Source organism: Humulus lupulus, chromosome 8 (assembly GCF_963169125.1).
Source record: "Humulus lupulus chromosome 8, drHumLupu1.1, whole genome shotgun sequence".
NCBI classification, from domain to species: Eukaryota; Viridiplantae; Streptophyta; class Magnoliopsida; order Rosales; family Cannabaceae; genus Humulus; species Humulus lupulus.
Genome location: NC_084800.1, coordinates 3,449,713 through 3,462,980, shown reverse-complemented (window position 1 = coordinate 3,462,980; position 13,268 = coordinate 3,449,713). Strand labels below are relative to the sequence as shown.

The window sequence follows — 13,268 nt, the reverse complement described above, 5'->3', positions numbered from 1 at the left end:
GCATGAAAAGTGAGAATGCACATTACCATCGAGTACCCATCGAGTAGGTATCGAGTACCCATCGAGTACAACATGCAACGTAAAAAATGATGTACCATCGAGCTTGCATCGAGCAGGCATCGAGCATCTATCGAGCATGCATGAAAAGTGAGAATGCACATTACCATCGAGTACCCATCGAGTAGGTATCGAGTACCCATCGAGTACAACATGCAACGTAAAAAATGATGTGCCATCGAGCTTGCATCGAGCAGGCATCGAGCATTTATCGAGCATGCATGAAAAAGTGAGAATGCACATTACCATCGAGTACCCATCGAGTAGGTATCGAGTACCCATCGAGTACAACATGCAACGTAAAAAATGATGTGCCATCGAGCTTGCATCGAGCAGGCATCGAGCATGCATGAAAAAGTGAGAATGAACATTACCATCGAGTACCCATCGAGTAGGTATCGAGTACCCATCGAGCAGAACATGCAACGCTAAAATTGGTGTGTCATCGAGCCTGCATCGAGCAGGCATCGAGCATCTATCGAGCATGCATGAAAAAGTGAGAATGAACATTACCATCGAGTACCCATCGAGTAGGTATCGAGTACCCATCGAGCAGAACATGCAACGCTAAAATTGGTGTGTCATCGAGCCTGCATCGAGCAGGCATCGAGCACCCATCGAGCACAACACTAACCCAGAAAATTCCCAGAAAACGCAGATCGACAAAAAACCAGAAAAAACCCAAAAAAATGTACAAATATTGCTTAGATCTATACGAAATGCTCAAAAAGTTTAAAGGAAACATCACTAATCCAAGTATTTAAGAAAAAATTGCTTACCCATTAAATTTTTCTCCAAGATTTCTCAACCCTTACTTTAGTCTACAAATGGCTTTCTTAGTGGCGGTCCCAAGCTCTACCGTGGTCTCTTAGTGGTGGTGTGAGGTGAGGTGAGGTGAGTGAGAGTGAGAGTGAGGAAGAAACAAGAAGAAGGAAGAGATGAGGAAGGAAGAGAGGGGGAGGGAAGAGATGAGATAGTTGTTTTTAGGGGTATTTTGGGTACTAGCAAAAAATTTGGCATTATTTTGTAATGTTAAAAATCCCTAGCATTATTTTGTATTACACCATGCTATTAAGCATAAAAAGTCAAATTTCCCTTTTGTAATATATTTTCTCTATAATATTTAGCTAAAACTCACAAAAATATATTTTATCAGCTCTTTTATACATATATTTATAATAGTTATGCACATATTTTTTATATAATATTTTAATATTATTATTTTTCTTTATAAGTTTTCTCTCACTTATTTAGTATATATTTTTTTTTCTTTTTTAATTATTTTATTTTACTTTAATTAATAAAATATATTTAAAGATATAATATTTAAATGATGTAGAGAAATATATAGAAAAATTGATATATGATATAATGTAAAATTTAAAAGTAAAATAGAAAAATATATGTTTTTTTAAAGTATTTTAAATAATAATAAAGTATTAGATGAAGAGCTTTATTTAAAGCCTACCAAAAGAACTTGAGCTTTTCCTTGATAGAGCGATAAAACACAAGTACATCAAAACCAACCAAAATAAATAACAAAATAAAGCAAAAAAATGAATAAAGTCAATCCAAGGAACTTAAAAATATTATTTAGAATTAAAGATAATGATAATGACTAAAAAATAATAATAATAATAAAATATAGTTGCAATTATTAAAATTAGATAAAAGAACTAATTGCCAATATTTGAGGAAAGTTTTTCTTTCTTGATAACGTGTAACATCATGTTTGTTTTCACACTAGTCATAACAGAAATATTATGACTGGAAAGTAGAGAGATTTATGCAAGCATGATGTGATCAGCTTGTTGACATGCACCAGATTTTTTTATTTTTTTTACGAGATGCTCCAGCTTAAGGGAAAGATTTGATTTTTTTTTTTTTCATTTCAATCATGTTTTTTAAAGGTATATTTGTAGTGAAAATACTTATTTATTATGTTTGTAGTACTTAAGTACTCAAGTTATATTTTTAGCAGCGAAAATATATTTTGTTTATGTTTTAGTGCAGTTTAGTACAATCGTTAATTTTCACAGTTAATTTCGATTGTGATACATAGGCGAAAATATCCAATTAAATAAATATTTGCGGGGAAAGTACCTAATTTAAGAGATATATACGGTAAAAGTACTCAAGTTATAAGTAAATTTCACGCGCATGGTGACAGACTTAACGATGAAATAATAAGATATTTTCGTCGAAAGGTATTTTCATCGCCAAAAAAGTAACTTATGTACTTAAGTGCTATAAATACAATAATTTAGGTACTTTCGTCGTATATATCATGTTTACCCAAAAAATAGCTTCTGATGACATGGCAGGATTGACTTACACGTGGCTGGCACATGGCAGTTTCAAGTGGATAAATCCTGTTCGACCATCGACTAGAAAATTATTGATTCGTTAAGCTTCACGCTTAGGTGCGACCAGTCTAGTCGCATACTTTCATTTACGGTCTTGTGGATATGCAATCTTGTAATATTTGCATTAATTGTATTTTCCTTCATTATATTGATACGCAAGTCTTAATTGTAATTAAGGCCCATGAGCCTATGTAACTTTCTTGAGCCTATAAATAAGAAAGGGCTCAAGGAATATACTTTTGGACTTTTGAACTTTTTTCCTTGTACTTTGAGAGGAAAAGATAGTGGGATTATTTTATCGAAGTTGTAATCCTCCCAAGGCTTGTGAAACTCGTGAACCCTAGTTCATTGATCACAGTGTTGGGATTCAATATCAATAAGAACTCTAAGTAGACGTAGGTCATTACCATCCAATTGGGGCCGAACCACTATAAATTGTTTGTGTCATTTGCTTTCCATTTGATTTTTCTTATTGTTTTCATCTCATTTTCTATCGTTTATCTAATTCTGTGTCGTTGACCAATTTGAAGGTCAACATATCATTTTTTCAACAAAAAAATCACGAAAATAATGTTTAGAGGAGATAACATTGCTTCAATGGGAACGATAAAATCAAAATACAATTTTATGCCAAAAGTTACATGATAGATAAATAAGTGTTGCAACTCTATTGCTAAAATATAAGGAAATAGAGAAAGATGATGGTGAACAGAAAGATGATTACAACTTTGTTGCAAAACAATACAAGTAAATGGAAATAGAAGGTGGTACACATATAGAAAATACAACTCAAAAGCATAATAATACAAATAAATATATAAAGAGTGAGGCGAAATGTAAAGGAAGTAGAATAACAAAATAAAAAGAAGAACAATAGAAAAACTCTCACACGACTAAATAAGTGTAGAGTAGTGATGATCACCAACTTAAACAATGTTTAAGACATTTGCCAAAAGCTTATTTTCTTTGTTCTCTAAGCACCAAGGGAACTTTCAAATGGAAGTAACTCTTTCGACCTATTAAGCGTTTTTTGTGTATTTCTAGCCAAGTGTGTATAGTGGATAGAAATGGTATGTCTTGCAAGTTAACACTAGACTCCTATTATAGATTTTGAGACACTATTTGAATTTCAAATTTCACCAACCTCCTTGATTGTCACCAATATTTAATTGAATTTTTATGGAATTAAATTAAAGATTTGGGAATTACTTAGGTTGTTGAAAATATTCAAATTGAAAAAAAAGCAAATGGAATTCGGCTGTGAGCATCCCATGGCACGACCATGAGCTTATGACTTCTAAATCGCAGCCTGGGATACTTTCAGTACTACAAAAACTAGTTTTAAGGACACTCACCTAGATACGACAAGCTCTGATAACATCTTATAGAATTTTTAGGATACTCAATAAGAGTCCTTAAAAAATATATTTTAGGACACACAGTGTGAGCCCTAATTACTAATGTGGATCTTAAAAGACTATAAGGAAATTTGAGTTAGTGGAGACTTTTAAAAGCACATTTTAAGTGTCCTAAAGAAGTATTGAGAGCACACAAAGTGGTCTCTAAAAAACTAATAATAAATAAATAAAATAAAACTTTATTAATAACTAAATTAAAAAAAAGCGAAGAAACATAGTCAAGAGTAAAATTAAAACTTTAAAAAGTTTTCTTTTAATTTGAATTATTATTTTTTATTAGAAAATAATTAATAAGAAATAACTAAATTGATAATTGAAATGGCTTATTTGGATATAAACATGGATTGTAATTTTATTGGAAAAGTATTATAATTCATATTAGGTGAAAAAGCAGTAAATTTAAAATTTTGAGTGAGCCTGGAAAATTAATAAGCACCAAAATGAGAAAAAAAAATGTGGAAATTAAACTCGATGTTTATTTTAAATATTTTACTTTAATTTTTACTTATTATTTTTAACTTTTATTTTAGTACCCAAATTTTTAATTAATGTACTCATTATACTCCTTTAATTGTATGTTTTTTTTTTTCTTATTAAACATGCTACAATTAGAATGTAATTCCAATCTAATTATAATATAACACATATAATATATATTACAACAATACTTAAAATTATGTGCTCAAATAAAGATAATGATAATTTGAGAAGTCTGTTAATAATAATAATGAGTAAAGTTTAATTTTAGTTAATTATTCTTAAAAATGTGTGGAGTTATCAACTTTTCAAAAATTAAAATTAAAAAAAAGGAAAACACGTCTCTCGACACTCCCAACTCACTCTGTCCTCACACACTTTTCTTGTTTTCTCTCTTGCCGAAGTCACTATGTCTTCTCTCCTGTCACTCTAGGGAGTTGTGCCTCGACACTCCTTCATCTCACTCTCTCCCTCAAAATCCTAAAACCTAATGCTCTCTCTCACCTCCGACTCCGGTTCCGGCATCCCTCTCTATCGCGCTCTACTCTCGGTGTCTCATCCCCTTACGGTAAGGTTTTAAATTTTATTTTCCTTTTCTTTGCAGTTTTCATGTATCTCGACAAATACCATCAATCTTTGTGAATCGTGACCCAATATTGTCATCATAAACTGTTCTCTAATTGACTAGTAAGTTTTTTTCTTTAAAAAAAAATTCACGGCTTTATAATCTTTCTTCTAATAATTGTGAGTTAGTGTTAGTGTTTGTATTTGATTGTTGTGGTTGATTATTCATGATAGTTATATAATATTTGTTGGGTCAGCTAAAAACTCTTAGTGTTTGATCAAATGCCTAAATAAACTAAAAAAATTGTTGTTTGAAATATTTTGGATATTGTTCAAGAATTTGAATGATGACACAATTTTGGAGTTACTAATTTAAACATTTAGTTATTTTGGGGGAAATTGCAGCTAAAAAATTGCTTCTTGCGGTGATGGATTATTCATATGATTGTTATTTGCTGGATGTGCAAAATGAAATCTAAGTGTTTGATGAAATGCCTAAGTAAGCCAAAATATTGTTGCTGGAACATTTTATTTTAATGGAGTTGTCACTGGCATTCGAAAACAAAGTTGATACAATATATAATTGGTACTGTCATGTGCAGTAGGATTTATTTTTAGGTTAATTATATATCTTTTGATTGCAGTGGATGGAATAATTATGTTTTGGCAGGTTGTATGCAGTACAAAGCACAAAGGAAGTATGCATTTACATTTAAAGGCTAGGATGCATATATATGCAAGGTAGTAACTAAAGGGAGATGTGTTTAGGTAAGTCTCTTTGGCTACTTTTGTTAGTTTCTGTCTGGCTCTGAAATTCATTTCACAGTTCAAGAGGCAATGATTCATCTACTACTTTTCATTTTTCAGTCCAATATAGGGGCCAAAATCCATGTTGTTGTCTTGCCTGGTGCAAGTGAGGATGCTACTTTGAATGCCCTTGTTGCTCCTGGATTTGGTGTGGCAGCACAGAGGTGCATGGTGCTAGGTACAGTTGGTATTGAGACCTTTTATTCTTTATGTTTTTTTTTAAGTGGAATTAGCGACAAAATTACCCAAATGTTTTGAAAAATTTGTCAATTAATACATTTTTTTTTTTAGAAAAAGTACCCAATGTCCACTTTCTTTAGTATCCGTGGGCCAATAAGGAGTTGACACATGTGTCGAGGGTCAGCTTTTACCGCATTTAATAGGCTGGGTACTGATGGATACCAACTAAAGTAGACATTGATTGCTTTTCCCACCAAAAAAAAGAGATTAGGTATTAATTCACTAATTTTTCAAAATATTGTGTACTTTTGCAGCTAATTCTCCTTTTTTAAAGAAAAAAAATCAGATTTATGCCTTCTATAATTAGTTAGAAGCTCTTGTAAAATAAAAGTGTAGTTTTGATTAATATTAGTTTTGAACTTGTTAGGTGGTCAAGGATTTGTTTTGATAAAGTTTTGGGCAGCTGCACTATTTGCACACTATAACGAGTTGGCAGAGTATGGTAGGCTTAGAGAGGGAACAAGTGTTATTGAAGTGGTAAGTCTTGCCTAATTACTTGGAGTGGTAAGTCTTGCCTGATGAAAAATATTGGTATGGTGGTTGGTAAAATGTCTTTATGAGTTTTGAAAAAAATGGTACAATTATATGCAGCTATTTTGTTTGTTTCTCAAGAAATTTTTTGGGACAATTGGTTGTTTTGTTCTATGTATATTATTTTAAGAGTGATGATATGTGCACCCAAAATATACACCAAAACATTACACACAATGATGTAGCGGTTTAGCATAGCCAATCACATTTATAAAAATAGAGACCCATTATTTTAAAAAACAGTGACACGTCACTGTGTGTAATGTTTAGGTGCATATATCATTACTCGTTATTTTAATTACAGGGTGTTGCTTAGCTTCAGTAATTTAATCCACATTCTACGTGGTATTATATTTATGTTCTTTTCCTTCCTCTCTCTGTGCTCTGTTAATGTATAAAGAGTTGTATGTTACCTTGTTTTGCATTGATTAAGAACCCATTTGTGTTTGTTTTTGGGAAACCTTCAAAATGCCTTTTTAGGTAGTATATTATCTCCACTATAGTATAGTAAGAATTTAGTTCAAGAATTTCAAATTGGATATGTATACATCAATTTATTAGGAAGCATGCATGTATATATTCTCAATGATCTTTTTTAATTTTAATTGTGACAAAATTTATTTACTATTTTAAAGCAACGAATGAAAGAAATAAGTATTAGTTATTACAAAAAAATGTTGAATGAGACTTACTTGATAATGGTTTCTCTAATTTAGAATTATAAATGGATTAAAACTTGTTTAAAATTATGTTTTTTTTTTCTATGATCGCTTGCTTGGCAATTTAATTTACCATATTTTTTTTACCTATGAATTGTTATATATGCTTTATTATGCATGTTTATAATTTTTGGGATATCCGATTTACAGGCTGTATTGTTCTGTATTGTTGTTGGATTTCTAGTAGAAATTAAGGTTATACATAAGATAAGTCATAAATCTTATCGGACGATTTAAAGTTAACAATAACTAATTATTGACTCAAGCTTTGGAGTGTTTTATTATATTTATAATTACAGAAATGTTGTGATTAACATTATGAGTAAGCTTGTATTTTGAAATTATGAGTAATATTTCCAGTATTTAAATGACTACTTGTTCATGCACGAGACATGCTCTTTTTGGACAGAATTAATTAATAATAAGTTTTTGGTAATAGCGATATATTTTTTTTTTCAAAGTGCACATATCTACTTTGTTTTGTATAGAATAGCTATAAGAAAAATGGGTGAGATGACTATTGTTGTGACTTTGGATTCTTTTTTCTTCTTTTATGTGCAACTTCAAATTATGAGAGACAGCAAGTGAATACTACTAGTCAACTAGTCAACTTCAAATTATGATAGGCTGATGCTAGCTTAAAGAGGCTAACATAGATGGACTTGATGGGAATAAATAGTTCAAACATCTTGTAAGACTTGTCATTTTATATTTGTAATGCATAGTGCAAACATCAAGATTGTTTCTTTTTTGAGATTGGGTAGAAGTTTAATATATTTAATGTGTACATTATTCATATTTGTTCCAAAATTTATTTTTTTAGATTTGTACCTAACTCATTGAATGAATAGGTTTTGTTATTTTAATGTATAAGTTTTCATATTTATATATAAATGTTTTTATATAAATCATAATTTTTTAATTTAAAAATAAATATAAATTAATATTTTAAAAAAATTAATTATCTTTTAAGAGCACTCGTTGTGCGTCATAAAAATATTCTTTTAGGGTATGTGAAGAGATCTCTAAAATCTTTATTTAAAGGCATTTAATGTGATCTTTTAGGATACAATATAAGTTTTAAAAACATTCTTTTGGTGTTTGCAATGGGTGTCTTAAAAGATTTAATTTTTTAAAGGTCTCAAATAAAAAGTTTGTAATAGCATCCTAAAAAGTCTTTGTGTAGTAGTGTTTTGGTCATGACGTGGAGGGGGTTGTAACTTTACAGTTTTGCACATTTTTTTAAAATGTTCTGATAGATTTTTCACATGATTTTGTAATTTTTATATACCTAATGGAAAATTTCATTACTTCTAATAACAACTTCATACAGAAAACAATTTAGCACCTCAATACAAGGCCAAACAAAAGAATCAAAACAAACAGCCCTTTTACAAAACCCCAAACCAATCTCTATCTCTTTGACTAATTTTCTTTGGCAATATGTACAAAATTCTATTTTTAACACTAACTTTAGTATTTTGAACAATTAACTCAGGCCGCATAATCTTCCCGAGCCATAAAGCATCATTCCTAGCCTCCCAAATTTGATAGAGAAATGCTGCTAAGGCAGCCGAAAAAACTTGTTTATGAAATTTGCTATTTGAAGCCCTCTCAATCCACCTAATGACCTTCCTCGAGGAAGATAGGTTAGTTCTCCAATTCAGCCACTGTAAAATCTGATGATAGCACGCTAGACTAAACTGGCAATTAAAAAATAAATGTTCACAGGATTCTTCAACATCATCACAAAACAAACATTTAGATTGGTCAAGAACACCATGTCTTTTAAGTCTATTTTTGGTATTCAATCTATTATGAATAGCCAGCCAAAAAATAAAACTATGTTTAGGAGTATTCAATCTTCCCCAAACCTCCTTACTCCAATGCACTTTATCAAGTGGAGGATGAATATAAGAATACCCTGTGCTGATCCGATACTCTTCTTTGTGCACTTGCAGCCTTACTATCAATCTTTTAAATTTTCTTTTAACTTCATCAATTTTCCTCCAATGCCAACTACTATAAACAGGGCCGAGTAAGTCCACCAATCTTCTTGCTTGATATAGACATGATGAACCCATTTAACCCACAAGTTATCCTTCTTCTCAGCAACAGCCCAAACATACTTTCCCATAGCTGCAATATTCCAAGCTGTGCTATTTTTAAAACCCAATCCACCAGCTTTCTTTGGCTGGCAAACAGAATCCCAAGATAGCCGACCCAGACCTGCCAAAGAAGCTTGACCACTCCAAAGAAAAGCCCTACACATAATAACATATTATGGCTTCTGAAATTCAATCTTAAAATGTGTAAGTTTTAATATATTATTGGATGATATTTAGAAGTTACAAATTTGTAATTGATTTTATATTTTTAAAATATGTTATAATTAGATATATATTTTTTACATTATTTAATCTAACATTATATTATATAAAATAATATAATAATATATAATATAATAATATGAGAGATATAAAGATACAAATGTATTATGCGATAATCATTTGTTGGTTTAATGAATATCTACCCTTTCAAAAAAAAAAAAAACACTAAAGCAGCATATAAATATATTATGTTGGAATTAGGTAGAGTTGATTAGAATTAATTCCATGTGAGGAGAGGAGAGAAGTACATAATTCAATTGTACTTATCAAAATTTATGCTCCTGCCATTGTAATATTATTATTATATTAGTCATTGTACCCCAACAATTAATGAATGATAGCCAAAAATGTGCAGACATCCCAGAAATTAATCAAACATACAACGTGGTTTTAGAAAAAAACTGAAAAATTAATCAACGTCTATTTTAGCGATTCAAAGTGATTGCCGTAGATAATCTTAATTAATTAGATGATGGAATTAAACTCCAATCCATCTTGTCAAAGGTGAATTCATCTTAACAAAGATGGCTCTTGAAATAATCTTTTGTGCAGACTCCAAATTAGTAGATTAGTTATTTTGTAAATATGTTGAAACATTTTCCAACAGATTTTAACTCAAGAATCAATAGCTGAAAATTTTGTGTGCTAGTTGGAGCTGATTAATTGTTAATAAAAAACCAAAATTAAAAAATAAATATAAAAGTAATTTTCTCTAACTTTGTTGTTTACACTAACTAATGTCGTCTTTTATATATATACTTTTTGCTGTTTTTTTCTATTAGTGTCGTTTTTCGGATTATTGTCGTTTCATTGATGTTTGTCGTTTCATCCGTGTCTTTTTCTGATTACTGTCGTTTTTTGTCGTTTCTTCCAAATAGTGTCGTTTCTGATTATTGTCGTTCTTTCAAATATTTGTCGTTTTTGATATTATTGTCATTTTTAATATTTTGTCGTTTTTTCTCTTTCGTGTCTTTTTCTGATTATTGTCGTTTTTATTATTTTTTGTCATTTTACTTGTCCATGTCGTTTTTCTAATTATTGTCGTTTTTATTATTTTTTGTCATTTTACTTATCCATGTCGTTTTTCTAATTATTGTCGTTTTCCAAATATTGTCGTTTCTACTAATGATGTCGTTTGTATAATTTTAGGCATATCTATTGTGTTCGCGAACATACCTGCTTATTTTTTTCCTACTGCAGAAGCAATCCCAAATCCAATCGACCCAGTTGGACCTAGCAGCGCTCACTCCTCTCGCAATTTTCTAGGGTTTTTTCCCTGCTAAATTGGGTGCGAAGCCATATCGATCTGAATTCAAATCGTCGAGGTTTTGAATTGGGGCTTCGTTTTTGCGATCGGACGGAGAAGAAGGTAAAAGGGCGAAATGCCTCAGAGGCACTCAAAGAACAACAACGACTTAGCTTTCTTCACTTACGATGAGAAGCGTAAGCTTGGTTATGGAACTCAGAAGGAGAGGCTGGGCAAGGACTCGATAAAGCCTTTCGACGTTTGCTCTCTTTGCTTGAAGCCCTTCATCGACCCCCTTTGTTGCCAGAAAGGCCATGTCTTTTGCAAGGAATGCATTCTCGAGTGCATGCTTTCTCAGAAGAAAGACATTCAGAGGTTGATTCTTGTAACCTTATATCTTATATATATCATGGTGCATTTACTTGTTTTTAGTTTTGATACTTATCACATAATTGTTGGCATGTAAGAATACATAAGTTATACAGTTTTTGATTAGTAGAAGAGAAAGTGTTGGGAGAAAGGAAAGAGGAAATTAAATACCGTCTCTGTTGTTGTTGAGAGTGATAGCAGTTTGGTAATGGGGTGAGTGTTTGAGGCCCATAGTTTCCCCATTGAGTGTAGTGTTCGGTGAGACACCCTAGTATTAAAAATGAGACGCCATAGTTTCCCCATTGACGTTTTAGTAATTAGCACATAGGGTTTTTACCTTGCGTTTAGAATTGCTTGGTGGGGAATCTTTTCAAGCATCATTTTGAGAATGTCTTCGCCATTCATTTCCCTCTTATGGGAAAACAAATAGAGAGAGAAGATGTTACTAAGAAAGATCTAAACTTCTCAAATATGTGGTCAAGGTGACATAGTGTGCTACCGGCCTGTAGGTGCGAATATAAACTTATGTTCCTTCTCAACATAATGGTCTTCAAACTTCAAAATAGGTAGTAAGGCTAGCAAGTTAAACAAGTACTTGTTTGTACATTGGTGACGCGACCAAATAAAATTGCTTCAACTTGGTGGGTCAAATAGTTTACACTAACGGCATTCATGGATCATTTTATATGCGTGGTTTTTGGCTCTATAATGGCATACCAACTTGATTTATAGTTTCTTGTTTTCTGTATCTTTTGTTTCCCTAACTTAGCTTGTCGATAATTTTAATTATGCACTAAAGATTTCTTCAACTTGGCAGGAAGTTAGCTGCACATGTTGCACAGCAGAAGCAAGAGAAACACGAGGAAGAAGAGAAGATAACCCAGCAGAAAGCTCGGGAGCTTGTTGCATTTGATCAACAAAACCATGGTGCGGTACCCCAGTACAGTGATAGAAACAACAGCCGAGATAAAAATGGCTTTCATGGGGCAAATAGTGTGAAGGCCACATCTTTTGAAGAAGAAGCACTCCGCACGATGAAAGCTTTTTGGCTTCCTTCTGCCACACCTGCAGCTTCTGTCAAAGTAGAGGCCCCCTCCACCAGTACTGTGTGTCCTGAAGGCAATGAGAAACTTAAGCTGAAAACTCTTTTTCCTGTAATCTTCACGGAGGACAATAGCGACAAGAAAAAGTCATCTTTGGATAAGAGCTATATCTGTCCCAGCTGCAAGGTTACTCTAACCAACACACTTTCTCTTGTAGCCCTTAGCTCTTGTGGGCATGTCTTCTGTAAAAAGTGCGCTGACAAGTTCATGGCAGTTGACAAAGTTTGTCTCGTCTGCAACAAGGTATGCAAAGAGAGGAATCTGGTAAACTTGGAAAAAGGAGGGACTGGGTTTGCTGGGCATGGAGATCATCTTGAAGCAAAAGACTATAAGCATTTGGGGAGTGGTTCAGGACTGGGGTTGGTCAGACCCTCAACGAAGACTTGAGTTGTTAATCCAATGCAGTAGGTTTATTTTCTCAGTCCCCTTTAAATAGTTATACACTATGCTTCTCTATGTCTCTTCAGCTGTGAATGAGCTTATTGTAAGATGGCCCCAACATCAACGCATCCTTACATGCAAAGTCAAGTATGGTTTTTGGCTAATTTCGTTTTGTTAAAAACAGTTATTCCGTATTTTGGATCCTAGCATTATTGCTAGTTGTTGGTTCATCCCTTCACTTTGAGTTGCATTCGGAATTTTTATCTTAGAGCATCTTTATGGCAATGTTACATCTAATACATAACTAAATGTTGTATCAATTGTAACTAACACAGAGTTGGGTCAAATTTTGCACTTATATGCCAAATCAAATTTAGCATGATAATAAAAAAAAAAATTAATACATACTCCTTAAAGTTGATAAACTATTTTTATTTGTTACTAATAGAGTTTGGAGATGAAATAAATTTTTATTTATTTTTTTAATTTTGACATGGGTGATTACGTTAATAAAGAATACAATGATTTTTTTTATATAATTATACATACCAATTTTTTTTTGAAAATTTAATCATTTTTTTACAAATGTAAACAAAATAA

The 13,268-nt window shown here is 32.0% G+C and overlaps 1 protein-coding gene across 1 annotated transcript; it reads left to right on the top strand.

Annotated features, from left to right (window-relative positions):
* Positions 1–4,685: 4,685 nt before the first annotated feature.
* On the top strand, positions 4,686–12,906 carry LOC133794192 (E3 ubiquitin-protein ligase CSU1). The gene is made up of 6 exons (XM_062231397.1): positions 4,686–4,886; positions 5,553–5,650; positions 5,750–5,867; positions 6,297–6,406; positions 10,719–11,190; positions 12,002–12,906. The coding sequence occupies exons 5-6, from the start codon at positions 10,952–10,954 to the stop codon at positions 12,672–12,674; spliced, it is 912 nt and encodes a 303-aa protein (XP_062087381.1). The 5' UTR covers positions 4,686–4,886; positions 5,553–5,650; positions 5,750–5,867; positions 6,297–6,406; positions 10,719–10,951; the 3' UTR covers positions 12,675–12,906.
* The last annotated feature ends 362 nt before the right edge of the window (positions 12,907–13,268 follow it).